Source organism: Diospyros lotus, chromosome 8 (assembly GCF_014633365.1).
Source record: "Diospyros lotus cultivar Yz01 chromosome 8, ASM1463336v1, whole genome shotgun sequence".
NCBI classification, from domain to species: domain Eukaryota; kingdom Viridiplantae; phylum Streptophyta; class Magnoliopsida; order Ericales; family Ebenaceae; genus Diospyros; species Diospyros lotus.
Window position 1 is genome coordinate 14,820,570 of NC_068345.1, and position 25,121 is coordinate 14,845,690.

At 39.7% G+C, this 25,121-nt stretch overlaps 1 protein-coding gene across 1 annotated transcript in view; it reads right to left on the reverse strand.

Annotated features, from left to right (window-relative positions):
- Window positions 1-1,907: 1,907 nt before the first annotated feature.
- The window catches only part of LOC127808085 (bifunctional riboflavin biosynthesis protein RIBA 1, chloroplastic-like), a 29,262-nt gene continuing 6,048 nt past the window's right edge, over window positions 1,908-25,121 (reverse strand). Inside the window, exons 2-7 of the mRNA XM_052346446.1 lie at window positions 5,706-6,099; window positions 5,327-5,548; window positions 4,625-4,947; window positions 3,868-3,997; window positions 3,058-3,354; window positions 1,908-2,392 (exon numbers count right to left, since the gene is read on the reverse strand). Coding sequence (XP_052202406.1) covers window positions 2,120-2,392; window positions 3,058-3,354; window positions 3,868-3,997; window positions 4,625-4,947; window positions 5,327-5,548; window positions 5,706-6,099 — 1,639 coding nt within the window. The 3' untranslated portion in view covers window positions 1,908-2,119. The remainder of the gene's footprint in view (window positions 2,393-3,057; window positions 3,355-3,867; window positions 3,998-4,624; window positions 4,948-5,326; window positions 5,549-5,705; window positions 6,100-25,121) is intronic.

The window sequence follows — 25,121 nt, forward strand, 5'->3', positions numbered from 1 at the left end:
AGGAAATTATTTAAAGTTTCATACTAAGTCCTAGGTGCTTGATAAGTCCATAAAGAGCCTTGGTAAGCTTATACACATAATCGTCATGAAGTGGATTCTCAAAACCTGGGTGGTGTTTTACATATACTTCTTCCTTTATGAATTCATTTAGGAATTCACTTTTGACATCCATTTGGTATAACTTAAACCCTTCGTTGCAAGCATAAGCTAGCAATAACCTAATTGTCTCAAGTCTACCTACTAGGGCATAAGTTTCATCAAACTCTATCCCTTCTTCTTAGCTATATCTCTGAGCCACAAGTCTAGCTTTATTTTTTACTATTGTTCCATGTTCATCCATTTTGTTTTTAAAAACCCATTTTGTTCTTATGGTTCGCTTATCTTTAGGTTTAGGTACCAAGGTCCATACATTGTTCATTTCAAACTAATTTAATTCCTCTTGCATAGCCATCATCCAACTAGGGTCATCTATAGCTTCATTTATGCTTTTGGGTTCTAGGCTTGATAAGAAAGCTACATATTCACATTGATTCCTTAGATGAAATCTTGTTCTAACACCTTAGTTAATATCTCTTAAGATCTTTGATTCATCAATGTAGGACTTTTCTCTATGGCAAGATAGAACCTTTGAGGTTTCTTCTTTTATTTCTTTTTGAGACTTTTGATTATTTTCCTCAATAGGTTGTTCTAGAATATCCCATTCATTTTCATCATCATTTAATTGAGGTTGAGGTAAATTTTCATTAAAGTTTACATGAATTGACTCTTTCACCACTAAGGTTCTCTTGTTATATACTTTGTAGGCTTTACTAGATAAAGAATAACCTAAAAAGACTCCCTCATCACTTTTTTGATCAAATTAATTTACCTAGATTGTCTTTTTCATTATTTAGTACATAACACTTGCAACCAAAAGCTCTAAAGAATGCTATGTTTAGTTTTCTACCTTTGTATAATTCATAAGGTGTTTTCTTTAGAATTAGCCTAATAGATGCCTTATTTAGAATATGACAAGCAATATTTACTATTTCTACTCAAAAATATCTAGGCAAGCCATTCTCACACAGCATAATACTCATCATCTCAACTAGGCATCTATTTTTTCTTTCCACAACTCTATTTTGGTGAGGAATTCTTAGAGTTAAAAAATTGTGAAATATGCCATGATTGAATGAAATATTCTCACATTTTTTTTTCCATAATCACTCCTAATATTTGAGATTTTTAAACCTTTTTTATTTTAAATTTTATGAATTCATCAAATGTATCATCCTTATTTCTTAAAAAAAAAAATTGTCCAAGTAAATCTGAAAAAGTCATCTACAATTACAAATATATAAGATTTTCCATTTACACTATTGAGTTCTCATAGATCACATAAATCCATATAAAGTAATTCAAGAAGTCCAGAAGTTGATACTATCATTTGGAAAATAACCAAAAACAGCCACATAATTACGAAATGTACATAATTGCCACATTCTGGTAGTAACAATTTTTTTTTTTCAATTTAAAACATACTCTCCAAAGAAATAATATACTTTTAAAAAATCATAACTAATTTTATCGTGATTACTTGTGGGCTCACTCTTTCTCTTTCTGTATAAATAAAAATGTTATCAAATGGCAATTCTATTCAATAAACTAATTAACAGGGATGATTAAATTTTAATTTCAAACCCATCGGCTCCATTGAAGACCCAAAGGATCTTATTCTAGTCTCGTGACATCACTATAATTGATTTTTGATCTATCTCAATTCAAGATCAAAATTTGGTTATGATTATTAAATATTAATAATAATTGAAATAAAAAATACATAATACATAAAACATTTTTTAAATTATGCTAAAAATAAAAAAAATATTATAACCCAATTTAGATTGAACTGAACCGATCAGGTCCAGTTTAGTCCCAACCCCAACGGGTCTAATTTTCGATTCAAAATCTTTGAAATTCTGATCCCGGTCCAATCTAGAGTTGGTTTAGTCTGATTTGAACCAAATGAACACCGTTAGATTCTGTATGTATATACATATATATATATATATATCATAACAACAGGATTTTCTTTGGAATTTTCGGATGGCAATGAAAGAATCAATCACACATCTGGGCTTCAACCAATGGGTCCGAAATCAGGCAAGCTATCGGAGCCCGGCTTACCATTTCCACCAGTGACACTGCTTGCGCCACCGCCATTGGATTCAAAACCATACATGTGGCCCATTTTGGCGCGCTTTGTCTCTAGATATCTCTGGTTCTCCGCTGTGATAGGGGTCACAAGGGGCACTCTCCCAGAAACCGCCAAGCCATAGCCCTTGAGCCCGACATACTTTGCAGGGTTGTTGGTCATCAACTTCATTGTTCGGACCCCAAGACCTCTTAGTATCTGAAGTGGTAAAACAACAACATATCAAGCCTTTATTTCTCTACTTGTGGTGGCGAGGGATGTAACATGGATTGAAACTCTGTTGGCATAGATAAATTAAGTGAATTGCAACTTAGTTTCCTGAACTGTCTGCTCTATTTCATTCTCCAACCAGCTAAAACAGTGCAGAAACAAGAAAAATAACACATCATTAAACAGTGCTTTGTCACAACTATTGTGCAGGCATTGATGAATAAGCTTTTACTATTTCAATGGATCCACATATAGCCTAGGGGAACAGGAAAAACAGGCATTTTTATTCTGACTAGGGCCCTCGAAACTGAAACTATAGCGTAAATGATAGCCAATGACTCAATTTTTAAGAAATTTCCCTTACATTGAACTAAGATGTATCATCCATTTAGGCTACATTCAATTCCCTTGTACCTGTGCTCTTTATGGCAGTCAAGGAAGGTGCATTTTAAGGAAACCTGACCTTAATAATGTGTTATAAAAGGGGCATCTAGATACCATAAAAAGAAGAGGGGGGGGGGGGGGGGAGAACAAAACAAAATGTCTAATCTTGTTTTGAGTGGCACATAACATTGAAGCATCATCTCAACCCTTCTTCCCCCACCAAAGAAAACCGAATAACAACAAAAATATTATCACTGTGTAATACATACCTGCGCACCGATGCCATATTCTCGTGAATCAACAGGGAGACCCAGCTCTTCATTTGCTTCTACTGTGTCACGCCCATTATCTTGGAGGTTATAAGCACGTAGCTTGTGGCCCAAACCGATGCCCCTTCCTTCATGGCCACGCAGATATATCAACACACCCCTGCCAGCAGCCTCAATCCGTTGCATTGCAAGAGCTAGCTGCTTCCCACAGTCGCACCTGGCTGATCCAAATATGTCTCCTGTGAGGCATTCTGAGTGTACCCTCACGAGAATATCCTGTCCATCCCCGATGTCACCCTGTTCACATCACAAACTTAACTAGCTCAGTGCTATTGTTTAGACGATCCTTTTTTCCTTCTGAAATACCAGAATAAAAAAGGCACTTTGTGTTGACATAAATTCCACGCAAAAGAACCAAAAATCTTCTACATAAAGGGAAAATACAGCATGGGTATGGCATGAAAAAGTTAAACCCTCCATTTTGATATAATGCAAATCGAACAAGAATTCCAGGAAGAGCAGTTGTCAATGCAAGTTCCGTAACTAACCTTAACATACTAACACAAAGATGATCTCTTATGCCAAGAAAAACAGGAAGAAAATTTAGAAAGAACGTATGGCCAATTGACATCAAATACAAGCCTTCCTAAAAGGTCTACTATGTGCCTTTGGTACAAATTACAATTAATTCAGGATTGCATTACAATGAAACAAAATACAAGTAAATTAGATTAAGGATTGTCAATTGGGTTTCTGTGAGGTACAAACATTTTACAAATTTTCTAGTATAAAGTCACGAACATTGCTTACCTTCACCATTGCAATATGCTCGATCCCATCTATGACCGACTTATAACAGTAGGCCATAAATGGCCCCCACATAGTAGGTATCCTTGCAGCAGAAGCATGCTCCACCAATTTATCTCTCTTCCTCCTATATCTGCCAATTGTAACTCATTTTTTTTAAGTCATTTCCTTCATATGCTTTATAATGTGACGCAATCACAAGTTAAAATAAATTAGCAAAAGGAAAGAAAATGAGAATAATAGAAAATGAATTTACAGAGAAACAGAAGTATCAGTCACCCAGGATTTTCTAGAGATTGCGCAATTGGCCAGGACAATAAACAAAAATAGAACTGAAAACGTTTTACATGCCTTCATATCTAAAAATTGGGTGACAAAAGATTCAAGATGCCAGCATACACAAAACTCATACATCTTCATTACTACAATATTGCCTACTCCATTTTATTAAACCTAGGATACTAAATCCCATCTTTGCCAGTAAGACAGAATACCCCTTGTGATTCAATCGCAATTTTCTATCCTCTTATGTAATAGTGTGAAAGTTGTCTAAACTATGTGATGAGTATTCACGTTTTTGACTTCTATGCACCTGTCTAAGAAGTAATTCCATAATATGCAATAAACAAGAAATTCATCTTTTATGCCATCGAAACAATTATAGAAGACAGTAAAATGAGAATAGAGATGAAGTAATCTCATTTAGATGAACAACAAACTGGAGAGAAATATTTTCTCAAGGGGTGCCATGACAACCAACCTGATAAGATCAGCAATGGATATAACTTTCAAATTATGCAATTGTGCAAATTGCATAAGCTTAGGTAATCTAGCCATGGAACCATCATCATCAACAATCTCACAAAGAACCCCAACTGGGTCTAAACCAGCTAGTGCAGGGAGATCAACAGATGCCTCTGTATGCCCAGCTCTTTTTAGAACACCACCTTCCCTGTACTTCAACGGAAATATGTGTCCTGGACGGTTGAAATCCTCAGGCTTTGAAGCTTTGGATGCAAGAGCCAATACTGTTGTTGCCCTATCATGAGCTGAAACCCCAGTAGTTGTACCATGTTTTGCATCCTGCATAATATGTATATATCATTAATGCATAGGATACATAATAAATGCACAACCAATGCTATTTTACCCATTCCCAATATTTAGGAGAAACTGTTATAGGAAGGTACTTTAGCTTTTTAAAAGGTTTTATCATCATTGGGAGTCCATAAAATGTCAGATTTTTAGCTGAAGTGATAAAGCAGTTTCATCCTCAAACATACAATTCCCTAAGTAACTCCATAACACAAGCATATTTTGTGCCAAATTTTGGAATCTTGAATATAATCAAGCAGGCATGACAGATCATCAATAATCTTAATAGAAAATGGTCCTCAAAAGCTAAAACTGATAGAAAAATATCCAGAGTACCAACTAAATCAAATATGAAATCACCGCATACCACTGACACTGTGAATGCAGTAGAAAGCTTTTCATCATTTTTCTTTTGGGCAACCATCAAAGGAAGTTCCAACCTCTCCAGGTCTTCCTCTTTCATGCCAACACAAACAATGCCAGTTCCATGCTTGACAAAGAAGGCCATAGCTTCTGGTGTAACCATTTCTGCGGCCATTATTAAATCTCCTTCATTTTCCCTATCTTCATCATCTACAACCACTACTATCTGCAATTTAATTATGAATTAGTATGGAAAAGCTGGATGTATTCATGTGCACATGCACCTCTGTGTGTGTGTGTGTGTGTGTGTGTGTGTGAGAGAGAGAGAGAGAGAGGAAGTGCTTCATTTTTTATAGGATGAAAAGGATAAACAGGCAACCAACCTTTCCTTGACGAATATCTTCAATTGCCTCTGCAATAGATGAGAATCCTTCTGTGGGACAGTCCAAATCAAATTCATCATCATCAACAGAGAAACCAAAAGTTGCAGGAGTGGTTTCTGCTGTGATGGTTCCAAATGCTATTGTATCAGGCTGTATATCAATACCAGGTGATAATCCACTAAGGATAGTACTTTCATCTGCAGCATTAGTGGCTTTGGGATAACGGGGGTCACCTTCTCCTGCTAATAGAGCCGCTTTGGTTCTACCATGACAGTTGACACTGAAGACCAATTTGCCTCCCAGTTGGCTCAAGGACAAATGGAATCTGTCCCCATTTGTAGGGACAAGTTTACTGCAGTGCAACCCATTGAATAATTTGAAGTTGCTGAATGCTCTGCAAGAACTTGAAAGTCAGAAATATCTACAGATGGGAAAAGCAAAACATAACAACAACAATCTGAAACCTTAATCCCACTAGATGGGATCAGTAACATGAATTCTAGCTTTCTAACCATATTTCCTGTAAGGCTGTTAAACCCCATGTCATTCTTAAGGGTTTCCCACAAAGTTTTCTTTAGTCTTCCTTACCTCTTATACTACAAAATTCTTTCATTCCATCCACTTGCTTTGTAGGTGCATCTATTGGTTTTCTTCTCATATGTTCAAATCATCTTAATTGCACTTCATGCATCTTATCTTCAATAGACTTCACTCCAACTTTATTACATATAATTTTATTTTTTATTTATCTTTTTCTAATATGGTCTCATACATACCTCAATGCCCTCGTCTCAATTACACTCATATTTTATATATATTGATACTGCCAAATATAATGTTAAGACAAATTATTTCATTTTAACCATCCTACATTAACCAATCCTAATTTGGTTAGGATAAGGAGCAGTTGGTGGTGATGATGATGATGAACCATCCTACATTGATTCTATAACATCTTCACTAATTTCCCCTTCTTTTTGAATAATTCCACTTCTTCTATTTTTTTAAGAATACCGAGTCAAGTTCTTCTCCTACCTGTATCAAATAGAACATGCTGAGCCAAATCTTCTTCATGTAAAACATGCTTGATTTAGATCAGGAAAATCATGTGGGTTTATGAAAATGCTATGGCTCAAATTTGTAGTCAATCCTATTTCCGATAAGGGCAATTGACAATTGAATCCGATTTTTTCCATTATTTCATATCCATAGAAGTGCAAAAAAAATGCCTGGCTCCAAGTTGTTCAAGAATAATGGCGTTGACTTTCTTGACCCTCTGCCTTAGGATTAGTCAGCTCTATTTCTCGATGGAGGCAAAGAAAGGATAACTGGATCTTCAAATCTCACTATGACATCATCCATATTTCCTTATATACCAAACTTAAATTAGATATATTTTGTTTTTGTGATATGCTCAACTTGAAACCTTTAAATTCTAAGGTGTTCCTCCATAATTCAAATTTAATAGTCACACTTTCTTTTGTCATACCCACTAAGAGAATGTCTAAAAATATTGTACTCCCAAGGAACCACTTTTTGGATTGTACGTTGGGAGTTCATCCATCAAAGAGCAAAGAGATAAGAGCTCAACACAAATCCTTGTTGTAATCCAATTATAACTGGAAACACTTCAATATCTCCTTCACAAGACCTAATACGCATGTTAGGTCCTCAAATCTGACGAGGTCACAAGGTCACAGACAAGAGGTGCTCCCACTAATGAAAAGCCCAAAGGGAAAAAAGGAAGCGAATAGAACTACTGCTAATTGAGAGAATTAGGGTAGAATTTAGGGAGAATTGAAAAGAAAATTCAGAGAAAGAGAGGGAAGCAGAAAGAGGCAAGAGAGAGAGAGAAAGAAACAGAGAATTCTTTGGACAAATGCTTCAATGCCTTTGCATTCAGCTGGATTAGGTTTATATACTAATCCAGGCAGTTAAGTTTGGCGCCAACAGGGCTGCCAATACAAAGCTCAAAGTACAACTATGAGTAGCTAGTCAAAGTAGAACTGCTGTAAAATACCAATAAACCCTTACAAACATTAGGTACATGACAATTTATGCCCCCACCCACCCTCTTAAAAAATTTCTTATCCTCAAGAAATGGAGAGAAGACGGGTGGCTTGAGGAAATTGAGTAAGCAGGTCGGGTAAATGTTCTTAGGTATTATTATCAGGATGACGGTGAGACCACTGAACCAACACCTGAGTTAAGGGAGTCCCATGCCTACAAATGACTTGTTTATCCAAAATGAAAGCTAGTTTCACTGTAGGAGGAGCATCAAGAACAAATGATGGCAAAGAAGGACTAACCAGTTGTGTTTCCCACTGATTTTTTAAACAATGAAACATGGAATACCGAATGAATGTGAGAGTCAAGAGGTAGCTGGAGCTTGTAAGCTACAGTCCAAATTTTAGCGACAATAGGAAAAGGGCCATAGAATTTTGGACTGAGCTTAGAAACCTACCCGTGAGTGAGAGCTCATTGATGGCAGTGTTCAACCTTAATAAGCCATATCTCCCACTGCAAACTCCTTGCCACTTCTTCTATTAGCAAACAGCTTCATCCTGTTTTGAGCAGTTGCTTGTTAGCACCTGAAATACATCCTTTCGATGCTGGAAATAAGTGTCAACAACAGCTACTGATGTAGATTCCAAAGTGGCAGGTAACAGGGGAGGTTTATAACCATACAAAGCCTCAAAAGGTGACATTTTAATAGAACTGTGATAGCAAGAATTATACCACCTCTGGGCCAAAGAATGCCATTTATGCCAAACCTTAGACCGTAAAATACAGAGACAACGAAAATAAGTCTACAAACACTTATTCACTCTTTTTGTTTGGCCATCTATTTTCGGGTGATAGGCAATTGACATATGCAACTTAGTACCCAAAGATTTCAAAAGGTCTTGCCATAGTAGACTTGTAAGAACCTTGTCTCTATCAGAAACTATGGATTGTGGAACTCCACGCAACTTGACAACATGATCTAAGAATATTCTGGCCACTTCTTGAGCAGTAAAAGGATGAGAGATACTAAGAAAATGGGAAAATTTAGTGATTCAATCCACCACCACCAAAATACAATCTTTGCCCTTTGATTTAGATAATCCCTCTACAAAATACATAGATACACTGGTTCAAGCCTGCATAGGCATTGCCAAGGGTTGTAATAACCCAGGAGCTGCCACTGTTTTATGCTTGCAACGTTGGCAGACATCACAAGCCATCACAAAATCCACCACATTTTTCTTCAAATGTGGCCAATAAAATAACTACTTCACCTTATGGTAAGTGTCCTAAATACCTGAATGTCCTCCCAAAGGTGATCAATGCAAAGATTGCAAAATCTTTCCCTTGAGTTGATCACAATCTCCTATCACCAATCTGCCATGGAACCAAATTAATCCTTTAGCCATTGTATAACCTGGTCTACTAGATGAGTCAATAGTCAATTGCTCCAACAATTCCTTAAACCAGTCAGCTAACTCATAGTTAGTTGTCACCTCCTAGTACCAATCAGGAACAACAGATATGATGGTTGCAGAAGTCCCTTCTTCAAAATAGCGGGACAAGGCAGCTAAATTTTCCTTTCCTTTTCTGTATTGGATAGTATAATCAAGGCCCAACAGCTTAGTCATCCCCTTCTTTTGTAGCTATGTATGTAGTTTCTACTGTAGTAAGTATTTTAGGCTCTCATGGTCAATTCGAATAATAAATTGACTGTCTTCCAAATAATCCCTCCATTTATCCACTGCTATTAAAACAACCAACATTTCTTTGTCATATATGCTCAACCCCAACTATTTAGGAGCTAAAGCTTGACTTATAAAGGCTAATGGCCAACCTTCCTGCATATGTACAGCCCCAACTCTCAAATTTCTTGCATTAGTCTCTAACACAAAAGGTTTACTAAAATCTGGTAAAGCCAAAACTAGAACTTCACTCATGGCCATTTTCAATTTAACAAAAGATTCTTCAGCCTAAGGATTCCAATTAAAATTATCCTTCTTCAACAGTTCTATCAAAGGCTTACTAATAACTCCATAATTTAATACAAATCTCCTGTAGTATCCAGTTAGTCCCATAAATCCTCTCATAGCCTTTACATTAGTAGGTCTTGGCCAAGAAAGCATTGCAGCCACTTTCTTAGGGTCAATACTTACCCCAAGATCAGAAATTATATGCCCCAAATACTCCACGTGCCTCTGGGCAAAAGCACACTTTGACTTCTTCACGTACAATTGGTTAAGTCTGAGGAACTCAAAAGAAGTTTTTAGGTGGTTAAGATGTTGAGCAAAGGTAGGGCTATCTACAAGAATATCAACAGAGAATATTAAGATAAATCTCATAAATAGGGTTGAAAAATCTAGTTTATGAGAGCTTGAAAAGTGGTTGGGGCATTAGTTAGACCAAAAGACATAACTTTAAATTCATAATGCCTTTGATGGGTTCGAAAGTTTGTTTTAGGAATGTCTTCTGGTTTCATCCTAATTTGATGATAACAAGATCTTAGGTCAACTTTGGTAAAAACAGTAGCATGTTTGAGTTCATCCAAAAGGTCCTCAATAATAGGAATAGAAAACTTGTCTTTGACTGTTATGACATTTAATTGATGATAATCAATGCAAAATCGCCAAGAGCCATCTTTTTTCTTGACAAGTAACACTGGTGAAGCAAAAAGACTATGGCTGGGTTGAATAGTGGATTTTTGTAACATGTCTTTAACTAATTTTTCAATTTCGGCCTTTTGAATTGGTGGATAACTATATGACCGAATATTGACAGATTCAATATTAGGTTTAAGTGTAATGGTATGATCAAATAATCTTTTTGGTGGTAAAGATGTAGGTTCTACAAAAAGGTTCTCATACTCAACTAAAAGCACGTGCAAGGAGTCAAGTTCGTGTACCTCCCATTTTGGTTGAGTCTAGCTGACAGTCACCAATAACTCACCAAATTGCTCCTGTGATCCTTCCATTTCATCAATAGCTTGTATGGAAAATAGATGTGCCACTTGTGCCATCTTGCTCATAAACATCTTCTGCAACTTTTTCCCTGTGATCATCTTACATATGCCTGTATCCAGGCTGCCTGCAAGAGTCATCCTTCCATCCTTTACAAACTTCGAATTTATTGAAATCAAAACTGATTGGACAGACTGTTTTCATCCAATCCACTCCCAAAACTATATCACAACCACCAAGCTTCAATAACCTCAAATCAGTTGCAAATCTCTCCCCCTGCATTTTCCACTGAAAGTCAATACAAGAGGATTTGCTGATCACCTTACTGCCATTGGCCACAGGCATCGATAATGGTTGAGTGCTAGTAAGCCTGCAACCTAGTTTCTTATTCTCATCCAAGAAACTTGTGTACTTCTACTGTCAATCAATACATCAATTTATGGTTGCATACCTTCCCGTCTACCTTAATAATCTTGCTGTTTGCTAAGCCCTTAGAGCATGCAGTGATATTTCTCCATTATCTGCTTCTCAATCTCAGTTTCAACTACTGGAATTTCCTCCATATCCTCTACTTCGTCTTCTCCTTCCAACAATAGCATTTGTCTCTTGCATTGGTGTGCTGGCATATATTTATCTCCACATCTAAAACATAAGCCAGCCTGCCTACATTTCTCCACAAGGCCAAACTTCCCTCCTGTAGATTGATTTGAGACAGCAGTTCGTGGAACTGCTAAATTTCTGGAATTCTGACTGTTTTTTGCTGCCTCTCTATTAAATCCACAATTCCCTTGATGAATGGCATTAGAACTTGTTCCTCTTATTTGCATTCTTTGCTTCTTCAACAGAGCTTCTACTGTAAGCTCTTGTAATCTCGCACTTTCAGCAGCCTGTTTAATCATCTTTGGCTATAACACCTTAACTGTAGACCTCAATTCCTCACTCAAGCCACTAATGAAGCTTGAGACGAAGTGAGCCTCAGTCAGCTAAGGGTTAAGACTAAGCATAAAAGATTTCAGCTCCTCAAACTTAATCTGATAAGCCTAAACAAAATTCTCCTGCCTCAATCTATTAAATTCCTCCACCACATCAATCATGTTTCTATCACCGAATCTCTCACAGAAATCCTCCACAAATTCTGTCCACTGACAGTTCTCTCTTAACCAGATTCATCCTTGGAACCAAGCGTCTGCCACATCGTTCAAATAAGCAGAGGCTAAGGTAACTCTCTGCCTCTCTGCTGATCCAGTATGTTTGTTAGCACCCTAGAGCTGACAAAGGACTACTATAGAATTCTGCCAAGAGAATTCTAAGGTAATGAGATAGAGAGAGAGAGGGGGGGGGGGGTGAGAGAGGAGAGAGAGAGAATCAGAATCTTTACTCATCATGATTTGGGGCCAAGGCCTCCTTACATATTTATAGTCAGTTGGGGCACCTTCTTGAAGGTATACCCAATAAGCATAGCCAGTAACTGCCTTGGTACAACCTTGGCAGCCAATAATTGCCTTGGTACACAACCTTGACAACTTACAAAAATTCTTGTATGGACTATCCTACCCTTAGGAATGTGACAATACCCCTCCCCTTGAAGGCATTTCTTGTCCTCAAGAAATCACAACAACTGAGCAACTCGAGGGAATTGCTTGAGTAGATCCGATAGGTATTCCCGTGGTATGATTAGGATGGTAGTTGGTCCATTGCACCAGCACCAATGTCATGGGAAGAGAGTTGTGGTAAATCACTCTCTTGTCCAATACTGCTAGAGACTCTACCACCTCTGTGGACTCTATTTCCATGGGAGGTAAATCTGAACTTGTGAGGTCCGAGGGTCCGATTGATTTCTTTAGTAAGGAGACATGGAAGACTGGGTAAATTCCTACCCCTTCTGGCAGTTGTAGCTTATAAGCCACCTTACCTACCTTGGCCAACACTTAAACGGGTCCATAGTACTTGGGACTCATCTTGGATGGAGGAAACCAAATAGCTGTTATTAGAACCTTCTTACCTTCAAATAGATCATGTCCCTTATTTCAAAATTCCTCTCACACCGTTTCTTGTCTACCAATTGTTTCATCATGTTCTCTGCCACTACTAATTCCTTCCTGATCACTTGTTGGGCCTCTTGCCTCTACTACAAGTGTTTATCCAATAGTATTCTAAAACGCTCTAGGCGCTAATCGGGCGCCAAGCTGGGGCCTAGCGCCTAGGCCACCTAGGCGGGGCCTAGAAAAACTGCTATTTTTTAAATTAAAATTTATATTATTCTAAATGTACATACAAATTAGAATTCATATTATCCCAAATACACATATAAATTAAACAAAGATTATGAAATATTAATATAGATTATTAAATTTAGAGTTTAGACTTTGTGAAACACAATTTATAGGCATTAAAAATAATAGAATCAAATAAAGACATAACAACAAAATACAACAATAACAAAATACAACACTTGGTCGAGGAAGAACAACTCAACAAAATACAAGCAACAAATTACAACCAGCAGCAACAGCAAGCAGCTGCAACAAAAACACTCGGCGGAGGAAGAAGATCAAGAACCAGCAATGCAAGAGATGGTGGCGGCGTGCGAGCACGAGAGAGGCAACAGCAAGCAGCGTTGCTGCTGCTTGCTTACTACTTACCAGAGGAGGCGCAAGGTGAGTGAGGAAGATGTGCGAGCAAGCACAAGAGAGGCGACGACGACGATGTGCTGGCACGAAACGACGGCGACAGCAACTCTGCAACTGCAAGAGACGGTGGCTAGATGTGAGCACGAGAGAGGCGACGACGACGGCGACTCTGCAACAGATTGTCGATAGCGGTGCACACAAGAGAGAAGGGGAAATCGACGAGAGAGAAGGGGTAACGTGTAAGGGGAAACAAAACCCTAATAAATTTATACTAATCCATTCACGCGGCCGATTAGGCCATAATCCGCCAGGCGGTTCATGCGGCTAGGGATCCGCCTAGGCGCCGCCTGGTACCGATTAGCCGAGCTGGCGCCTAAGGTGGCCGATTTGGCCATAATCGTGGCGGCCAGCGGCCGCCTAGGCCGCGTTTTAGTTCACTGTTATCCACTACTAACTCCACATTTGAGTAGTGCATAACTATAGGTATCACTAGGGGTTTGTAACCAAAGAGGGCCTTGAATGGGGACCTTTTTAAGGAGTAGTGTGTCATGAACCTAGGGTTTAGCCTAGGATTGGAGTGACAATCGGAAGGAGCTGATGAATAGAATCAAGAACAGAATATTTGAGAGGAAGAAATGGACAGAAATGGAGAAGAATGTAGAGAGAAATGAGGGAGAGAAATAGAGAGAAAATGAGAGGGAGATTGTAGAGAAATTGTAGAGAGAGAATCAGATTTCATTCCTTTAATTCAAGCATATCCTTCTTCTCTTACAATTGGCCTTTTTATAGGCATAGCTAGATGTTTAACTAATTTCTAACAATATCCTAACAGCACCCATGTGCTTCTAACAACTTGTAAAATATCCCTAACTAACTATTATACCCTATTACAATAATGCCCATTTATTACTCCTAAGGTCATGACAATTCCCCCCTTCTTGAGAAAGTTCTTGTCCCCAAGAACTTGCAACAAGTAGCCATTGCTTCATCCAACTCCCGCCTTTTCTATCTGATTGATCTTCCTTTCTTTCTTTCTCCTTCTAGGCCTCTTCTTCTTCCTCGTTCTTAAGTGCCTAAGATCAATCTCAGGCCTAAGTTGCCCAAAACTTCCATAGAAGAAACTTTATCGAATTCAAGCCCAATACAACCACCTCCTTCTATAGTTGTCCAATCAAATTCGGCCTTCCATTGAAGAACATGATCAGCCACACTCAACCTGATATGGTTAACGGTTGAAACTTGGAGTCTAAAGAAGAATTAACTGTGTCCTTGACTTCTTTTGATAGTTCATCCCCGTCCCATACCAATAAGTAAGGTAAGCATGTATTCTTAGCTGCCGTAATTTCATTTCCATCCATCCCACTGCCATATTCTACTGCAAAACTTCCAGCAACATCCTAAAATTGCAACAGTGGAGGATTGCAGATTTGCCTTGGATACTCATACCAAAGCTGTTTGTGAGCATTAGCATTAGGAGCTGCTGCAACTTCCATTTCAGCCAATGATTCATCCTTCCATACGGTAGACAGCAACTTGGATTTTCTAGTAGGAGCAAAAACCAACACAGCAGCGATAGTTTTGTTTTCTTCAGCAAACCCTTCAATTCCTTCCACTATATCCCTTAGTTTTCCTCTGGCTAGTGTTGTCTTCACCTTCTCATTGCCTATTTAAACCCAAGTCAATTCCATATTTTGTTTCGAATGTGATTGTTCCTCAGATTTCAATAAGTCTAAAATCTGAGGAAAGGCTTCAGCACCATCATCCACACCGATGGCTGGTCCTTTAGTCTGATTTATCTGATCCAATGCTGTCCCATTTTCCACAAACTTCTAATCTGGAGCAGTCCCAAACCCTTCCGCCCCTGCACTAGCTACTGGGGGTAATGAGTTGGCTTTGACCTCCTCTATCACTTCATCAATTGCTTCCCTAATATTTCCTTGCAGCCTTTTAGTAGATGCATCTTGGGGTATTATTTCTTCTTCAAAAAGATCTGAAGGCTCCTTTTGATCTGTTGCCCTATCAGAATGCTTCTTTTTCTGCCCAAAGTCTAGAGTAGGCAGTGAATCGGATGTTCGTAATCTTGTCTCCTCCTTCGGCTGCTCCGCTCCAAGGAATTCCTCCTTGTTAAAACTTCCGTGATAATCATCAAAATATTCCACCGAAAGTTGTAATGATACTTCTTATATAGTATCATTGCAAATTCTTGCAATTTCTCGCGAAACATTCGACCGAATTCCTTGCACTCTTCATCAAACCCACTACTGGTTCTTTTGTCCAATTGGCTGATCCCCTTCTTATGTTCCTTGTTGCTGCCAACTGAAAATGCAGCCTTCTTTGGCTGCCATTGAGGCTCCATTCCCACTAAAAATGAAGCATTGGTCCGCTGCAATGGAGGCTGCTCTCTTGCTTGAAAATTAACCACTGAAAATGTAGCACCATTCGGTTGCAATTGAGACCCATTTTGTTTCAGGTGTGCCCTGCTTCCCTTAGCTGATTTTTCACAATCAGCATATTTCGAAGACCACATACTGCTCTTCTTCAAACAAGTTAACCCAAAATTCAAAGCCAAAATTAACCTTTGTTTCCCTTTGCTCATAGTCTAGAATTTCGATTGGAATCCACCGCCTGAAATTACTGCTCCATTATGATCTATCTTAATGAAGTTGGATCGGAATTATCGCAAAGGAGCGCTGGAATTCACAGCCAAGAATCACCCATCCAAATTCGCCTTCAAAAATCCACTCCCAGCTACTCCGAACTTTGCTCAGCTTCTCCACTTACAGTTGATTCTTAATCAACAGCCCTCCTTGCTCACCGAAGGCACTGTCGGAACAAATTAGCCTAGTCGCCCCTACAGAAATTAATGGCGGTTCTTCTCAACCCAATCACCGTCCAAGGCTTCACAATCGCCTAACTTCCCTTTTGAGTTTGCCTTCTTGAAGCGCGCACTGTGGCAGCTGAGATCTGAAGTTAGCTACCGTCGTCCCAGGCCGATCTTTGGTCTGTTCTCCTCAAGATCCAACAAGCGTCTTCTGTTACCTAATCACTTCTCTGAAATGCCTCTTGAATCTGCTTCGCCTTCTTTGTTCGACTCCAAGATCCGATCGGAACTGTTGGTCTTACTCGCCTACAGTACCGAACCCAATTGAAACTTATAGAGTTCCTTGAATCAGCGAAATTGTCTTCCGAAAATTCTTAGGCTGCTCGCCTGTTGGAAATTAATCACGTCGGCAACAATATTCGAAAACCCGTTTAGAATTCTCTTGGCTAGATCGCCATCGAAGTCCTTCTCCCGACTCCGAACCTAATTGCTGCCATAGTAGATACTCTCCAAATCAGATCAGAAGCTCAACCTAACCACCGTCAAGCCAGATTTGCAACAGTCGCGAACCACCCAATCACTGTCCACTGGCCGCGACCACTGGCTTGGTATTGTACTTTATCGGAATTGCTTCACCTAATCACCAATGTAAATCACCGTTGGAGATCGCTAACAGAGTCGGATTCTTTCTCGCCTCCAAAAGTCAAACAATCTTCTCAATCACCTTCTTCGATCTGCTCTGATCACAATCGTTGTGGATTCAACGATCATATTCCCCGCCGACTCCTTTCAAACTCAGATCAGAAGCGACCACTTACCCGCCATCAATCACCTTCCTGCCTCGGGTTTTGCTTCTATGAGTTGCTTCTAGAACAGACTCCTGAATGCATCGACTCCAATCACACCACCGAAATGCTTCGACTGTGTTGTTTCGGAATCGCCTCCTGCAACTTGTTACTTTCCACCACCGATTGTTGCTCAGTGTCCAAATCTATTGTGGATTGGTGTCCGTTCTACCACTACTATCTTCTCTGAATTCCGCCGCTAAGATAGTCGAAATTTGCAAACACATAAGAAGCAAACGCTACGAATGTTCAACGGTATTCGCCAAAATCACCATCAGACTCACCTTCAAAAGTCAAACACACTAACTTGATTGACTAACTCACAGCCGAGGAATGACTGCTCTGATACCAATTTGTCATAAACCTAGGGTTTAGCCTAGAATTGGAATGACAATCAGAAGGAGCTGATGAATAGAATCAAGAACAGAATATTTGAGAGGAAGAAATGGACAGAAATGGAGAAGAATGTAGAGAGAAATGAGGGAGAGAAATAGAGAGAAAATGAGAGGGAGATTGTAGAGAAATTGTAGAGAGAGAATCAGATTTCATTCCTTTAATTCAAGCATATCCTTCTCCTCTTACAATTGGCCTTTTTATAGGCATAACTAGATGTTTAACTAATTTCTAACAATATCCTAATAGCACCCATGTGCTTCTAACAACTTGTAAAATATCCCTAACTAACTATTATACCCTATTACAATAATGCCCATTTATTACTCCTAAGGTCATGACATAGTGGTAGTTGGAATTATACCACCACTGAGCAAGTGGTAACCATTGATTCCAACTCTTGGGTTTGGAGGAACATAGGCACCTAAGATAGGATTTGAGACACTGATTTACCCTTTCAGTTTGTCCATCAGTCTCTAGGTGGTAAGTTGTTGACATGTGCAATCCGACTCCTAGCTACTTGAATAACTCCTTCCAGAAGTTACTGGTAAACACCTTATCCTGGTCTGATGTTATAGACACAGGTAACCCATGCATTTTCACCACTGAATCCAATAGTAACCTAGCCACTTCAGGGCTGTTAAAGGGTGAGCTAGGCTTAAAAAGTAGCTGAATTTCGTCAGTCTGTCAACCACCACCAATATGGTGTTCTTCCTTTCAAATCTAGGCAACCCCTCCACAAAATCCATGGAGATCTGTTGACGTGCTTGCTCTGGTATATCTAGGGGTTGAAGTAAGCCTAGGTAGGGAACCTGCTCGTGCTTACATAGTTGGCAAATGTAACACCTTAACACAAATTTGGTCATGTCCTTCTTCATCTCGGGCCAATGGAATAGTTGTTTCACCTTGTTGTAAGTAACATTCAGGCTGGAATGCCCTCCAATAGGTGAGTTGTGCAGAGCTTGTAGTATCCACATTCTAATTTGATTGTCATCCCTAATCACTAGCCTCCCCTTATACCTCATCAATCCAGCCAATCACTAGCCTCCCCTTATACCTCATCAATCCAGCCTTTAAAGTATACCCCTTGTGATCTGTTGGTTTGGTTGCCAATTGGGTTAGGAGATCCCTTGCCCACTGTGTTTTCTAGTAGCTGGATGACACCTACTTTACCCAATCTAGTGCTACAGCTGAGATAACTTGACACTCCCCTGCTTCTTCTTTTCTTGACAATGCATCAACCACTGTATTCTCTTTTCCCTTCCTGTATTGGATTGTATAATCCAATCCTAACAACTTGGTTACCCCTTTTCTTTGTAATTGCGTATGCAATCTTTGTTGCATCAAAAACTTAAGGTTCTTGTGGTCTATCTTTATAATGAACAGATTCCCCTCTAGATAGTACCTCCATTTCTCTATCGTAATGAGCATCGCTATAAGTTCCTTGTCATATATGCTCAACCCTAAGTGTTTTGGGGCCTAAGCCTAACTAAGGAAAGCTATGGGTTTGCTCCCCTCTACTAGTACTACCCCCACTCCTGTGTCACAAGCACCAGTCTCCAAGATGAATGGTTTGGTGAAATTAGGCAAGGCTAGTATGAGAGCATATGTCATGGCCTTCTTAAGGGTGAGGAAGGTTGTCTCTACCTTGGAATTCCATTCAAACCCATTTTTCTTTAGCAGCTCAATCAAGGGCTTGCTAATAGTTCCATAGTTCCTAATGAACTTTCTGCAATAACATGTCAACCCAAGGAATCCCCTCAAGTCCCTTATTGTCCTTGGTGTAGGCCACTCCACCATAGCAATGATTTTCTTGGGATTTGTGGTTACTCCTTCCCCAGTGATGATGTGCCCTAAATATTCCACCTTCCCCTCTATGAAGATACACTTAAACTTCTTTACAAATAGTTGGTTAAACCTGAGGACTTGGAAGGTAGTTTGTAGGTGGCTCATGTGTTGTTCAAAAGTTGGGTTGTATATGAGTATGTCATCAAAGAAGACAAAATGAACTTTCTGAGGTAGGGGCTAAAGATGTGGTTCATTAAAGCTTGGAATATGGCAGGTGCATTGGTTAAGCTAAAAGGCATAACCAAGAATTCGTATAAGCCTTGATGGGTTCTAAAGGTTGTGTTAGGAATGTCTATGGGGCTCATTCTAATCTGGTGGTATCCAAACTTTAGGTCGAGTTTCGAAAATATAGTGGCCCCAGATAATTCATCTAATAGGTCTTCTATGATTGGGATAGGAAACTTGTTTTTGATGGAGTGGGAGTTAAGTTGACGATAGTCAACACAGAACTTCCATGTTCCATCCTTCTTTTTCACTAGGAGAATAGGAGATGCAAAGGGACTCTGGCTCGGTTGGATTATGGATTTGGTTGGCATGTCTTTCACCTAAGCGTTTAATCTCTGCTTTTTGAAAGGGAGAGTATCGGTATAACCTGACATTAATGGGTTATGCATGGGGTTTCAAGTGGATGGTGTGTTTTAGGAATCAGTTAGGGGGTAAGGAGGACAGTTCAACGAATAAATCCTCAAATTCAGCCAATAATGATTGTAAAGAGTCATTAAGGGATACCTTGCTTGAGAAAGATGTAAGGGCTTTGAGTTTGAACCAATAGCGATCAACTATTGCATCTACCTTGACATCTTGGCTTCCTCCCTCTACTTCAATTGCATATACCAAGTGTTTTTAGATGATTACCCAAAATCATTTTACATTCACCCCCATCCACACACCCTATTAAGGTCAATCTCTTTCCTCCTCTTTCAAGAGTCACCTCTAAGGTGTTAAAATCAAAGATCAAGGGACTCGATGTCGTCATCCAATCGACCCCTAACACAATATGGCATCCCCCTAGGTGTAGGATTCTTAGATTAGGGGTGAATTCATGTCCTTACATCCTCTATGTGAAACCCTAACACCTATATTTACTTATCATCTAGTTGCCATTTGCAACAGTGACCGACAAGGGAAAGGTGGCTTGTAGGGTACATTATAGTTCCTTGGTCATGTTCTCGTCCAAGAAGCTCGCTATCAATGAGCACTATCACCTTCTTCTTCCCTACTGTTCCCCTGATCTTGATGATCTTTTCAAATTAGTACCCCTCTAGGGCATCAAGGGAAATTTTCCCCCTTTCTTCTCCTTCCACTTCATTACCACTAGCTTCCAACTCCCCTGTTTCTTCCCCGTCTTCTTCTTCTTCTTCTTCTTCTTCTTCTTCCTCTTGTCCTTCCATCTGCATCAATTGTTTTCGTCACTGATGCCTAGGGGTGTATTTTTCTCCGCACTTAAAGCACATCCCCATCTATCTTTTTTTCTCCAGGATAAGTGACTTCATCGGAGTGGGGTGGGGTGGTGCTTAGGGTATGTAGTTCCCCTTGGTCACAGGGTAAGCTACTACCCTTATGGTTACCTCCTACCTAAGTCTGCCAATTTCCCCCTCCATATCCCTTGGAGGATATCTTGTGCTTTTTTACTAAGGCCTCGAGTGATAGCTCATGTAGGTGGGCCTTCTTTGCTGTCTACCTCACCAAAGTTGGTTGCAGCATCTTCACCATCAGCCTGAGCTCATCATTCAATCCGCTAAGGAAGCTAGATACGAAGTAATGCTCATCTAATGTCAAATGAGCATGACTAAGTATTGACTTAAGCTTCTCAAACCTGTTTTGATACTCCTCCACTATCCCCTCCTGCTTCAGCTTGTTAAACTGCTCTACCACATCTATCAAGCTACACTCTCCAAAGCAAGAACAGAAGTCTTCCACGAAGTCTAGCCACCTCCACTTTGTTCTCTGCCCACCCCATCCTTGGAACCATGCATAGTTCTGAAAGGCGATAGGCGCATCGAGGCACAAAGGATCCTAGAGCTTGAGGCACAAGGCAAGGTGCGCCTTTGCGAAGCGAGGTGCACTTTTTAGGAAAAAAAAAACTCAAAATCTTGTAAAAACATAAACAACTATCAAATTATCAATAATAACATATGCATATCATTCATAATTCATCATCTTCAAATTCTAAACTAACAACATCAAAGTTGATTCATTCATCATGCAAATTCTAAATTAGAAACATCATCAAAGTTCAAACTCAAACAAGTACCAATCATCATGCAAAGTTCTAAACAAACACATAAACACTACAAGTCCACAATCAATAAAGAAATTGTTGAAATATATCTTGATTTCCATAATGAAGCTCGTTATTTGACTCGATTTAGATAATTTGGGACAAGACCCAAATGTGGATTTTTCATGAAAGCTGTGGTGGGGGGTGTGGCGGGGCTTTGCCCCCCCCCCCCCCCCCCCCGAGGTATGGAGCAGCCCTAATCTCCAGATATATATATATTCTCATTCGCCGCTTTGAAATCGAAGCCAAAGTTGAACCCAATTGTGATCAAGTTTGTTTAATTCTAATTCTAATCAAATAAAACAAGTAAAAAACTCACGAGAGCAGACTGGAACTGAGAAGAGGGGAGGCTGGAACCAAGAATGGCAACTGATTTTAGTGGGCAGCAGGCTGCTTGACAACTGGTTTCATGAGGCATGCCTCACGCCCCAACGCCTCGCACTCCCGAAAAACACCCCGCCTCGACTGCCGAACTTGCATCTAGGCGCGCCTTTAACATCTATGGAACCATGAATCTGCCACATCATTCAAATAGCCAAGCACCATATTGACTTTGTTCTCCTCTGCCACTCAGTAATGATAAAAGAAGTGCTCACAGCGCCAGACCCACCATCTAGGCTTATCCCCTTCAAACACCGAAATCTCCAGCTTCGGCATAGGAGTGTTAGGCTAGTTGATCATGGATCCTCGGAGTGAGGTCTCGGTCGCATACACCATCTGTTCCTCCATCTCTGGTCTCCCCTTTGACCCTGAGATGATAGGCACTACCATGGAACAAGGAGGGAAGTCCATTAACAAACTCGCATCTGGTTGCCTAGAAAACATGGCGAGTACAACACTTGGCTGCTAACTCAACCCCGAGAATTCTTCTCATAGATGTGAGAAGTCTTCTCGCAAGTTTCTCTCCATCACTTAAGACGCCTGTGCAGATATGGCTCATGTCCTCTTGAGTGTGTTGGACACCCACTTCTACTGTCTCCAACCTCTCGTCAACTTGATCATGGTTCTGCCAAAGGCCCAACTCCAAAGTATCCAATCTCAACTTCAGTTGCTTCATTCGAGTGCCCTTCGCCATCCTCTTCGATCACTAAAACGACCTTCCGATCGCGATTCCTTCCGTTCTACACTCCTCCATCCTATGATCGCTAACTCTGATACCAATTGCCAACACCTTAAAGCTAACAAAGGACTAATATAGAATTTTTCCAAGAGAATTCTAAGGTAATTCGAGAAGAGAGAGAGAAAGAGGAGAGAGAATAACAAAATTGGAGAGGGAGAGAATCAGAATCTTTACTCCTCATGATTTGGGGCCAAGGCCTCCTTACATATTTATAGTCAGTTGGGGCACCTTCTAGAAGGTATACCCGATAAGCATAGCCAGTACCTGCCTTGGTACAATCTTGGCAGCCGGTAACTGCCTTAGTACAACCTTGGCAGCTGATAACTGCCTTTGTACAACCTTGACAGCTTACAAAAATTATTGTATGGACTATCCTACCCTTAGGAATGTGACAATGTTATACAACGTAAAAAGTTTCTGACATCGCCTAACCCACCACCTAGGGTTCCAGCAGCCAAACAATGGAATTTCTAACTTAGGCAATGGAAAGTAAGGCTGATTTGATGCAGCCTGTACCGCCTGCCTCCTTTCAACTGCTCTTTCAACCATATTCTCATCGACTACAGCAGGTTCTATCTCAAATTTAGAAGAACCAGCTGTTCTATGAATCACTCCATTTCTTGGTGGGAGTGGATTAGATCTTTCTTTACAAGAAAAATCAGAAGGAAGACCCACCTGAGGCAGTTTAGAGAACATCAACATAAATCCTTCCAGCCTTCTTGCTAAACTGTCCATAGACATTTCAAACTTCCTATCCAATGAGAGGAACGCATTGTGGTTTCTGCTGGATTCAGCTTCCAGAGAATCAACACAAGCTTGCAAATCTGAAATCGTGGCATTCACCTGCTGCAATTGAGCTTGAAACTGCTTCATGCGAGTTCCATCAGCCATGGCAGAATTGTAAAAGGAACTGAATTCGATGGCCTGGGAGAAGTTTTGATACCAAAATGTCAGGTCCTCAGATCTAACGAGGTCAATTCTCTGCTAATTGAGAGAATTAGGGCAGAATTTAGGGAGAATTGAGAAGAAAATTCATAGAAAGAGAGGGAAGCAGAAAGAGGAGAGAGAAAAATTGAGAGAAAGAAACAGAGAATGTTGATTCCCAGCCAAAAATATAAGGAATGTTTGACTGGAATCATTCCTTAATTTAAGAGATTGATTGGCCAAATCATCCCTAGTTTAGAGACTGATCTTAAGAAGTAATTACCAGCCCATCTTTTTGAATACTTTCCTATTTTCTGTACAGTCAATCTTTCCTATTTTTCTATACAGCTTATCTTTCCTAGTTTAGCACATAAGTAATTTCTCCTATGGTGTAAATTTCTAACCCTATCAATGGGGTTGTACCACACATGAAAAAGATAATATACAGTTTTTTTTCTCCAATTCCTCACTTGGTATCAGAGCCCTAGTTTCACTCTTCTTGTTGCCTTCATGGTCTGTTTACTGTATGCCTTCATCACCACAGTGTTGCCTTCATTACCTTACTCTTTTTTGGCCTTCATCACCTAATATACCTACCAACTATTGTACCATGTCAGAAATCTCCAAGACAACCACTCCTATGGCTGCAGTAAATGCTGCTCCGTTTGAACAACCACCTACTAATACTGCAAGAAACCAAAACACACTAGAGAGACATATTCCGAACTTCATGGAAAGGAGACTGTTATAAACAGGATGGGAGGCTTCTGGAATCTAGAGCCTAGAAATCAAGCTCAAGTCCATCTCACAACCAAGGAACCTGAGAGAACCACAGAAAAAACAGATTCTGCTGCAACTTCTGAACTGGGTGAACTCACTGCAGAAGAAATCAATAAGCTGAAATCATTCCTAAAAACTATTCAAACTGGTTCTTGCTCTCTAGCACAAACAGGTACATATCTTAATTCTAAGAATTTTAATGCTTCACAAACTATTAGAAATGGCTTATGAACTCTATATTCAGGAGCTACTAATCACATAACCACCTATGACTCAACTGTTTTTGAAACCTATAAACCTATATCTAGTTCCAAAAGAATAACTGCAGCCAATGGTCATACAGTTCCTATAGCAGGTCCAGGAAGTGTTATACTCAATGCATTACTCCCTATTCAAAATGTTCTTCATGTCCCTAACCTTTCTACCAATCTTATTTATGTTCACTAGCTAACCAAAAACCTTAATTGTCGTGCTATTTTCCCTCCCATGATTGTGTTTTTTAGGAACTGGGCTCGAGGAAGATGATTGTGGCTACTGAGGAACGAAATGGGCTACATTATCTAAGAAGGGGTTGTGATATCTTTAAAGGGGACCAGTCTATTCTTGCATGTTCATCACAAACTACACCTACCATAACTGAAAACTGGCTCCATCATTTTCATTTAGGCCATCCTCCTTTCAGTCTATTGCAAACTATGTTTCCTTCTTTATTTAAGGGTTTAAATGTTACAATCTTTCACTGTAATGTTTGTGAATTCTCCAAGCATCACTGAGTGTCCTATCCAATTAGTATTAAACTTTCTTCCATTT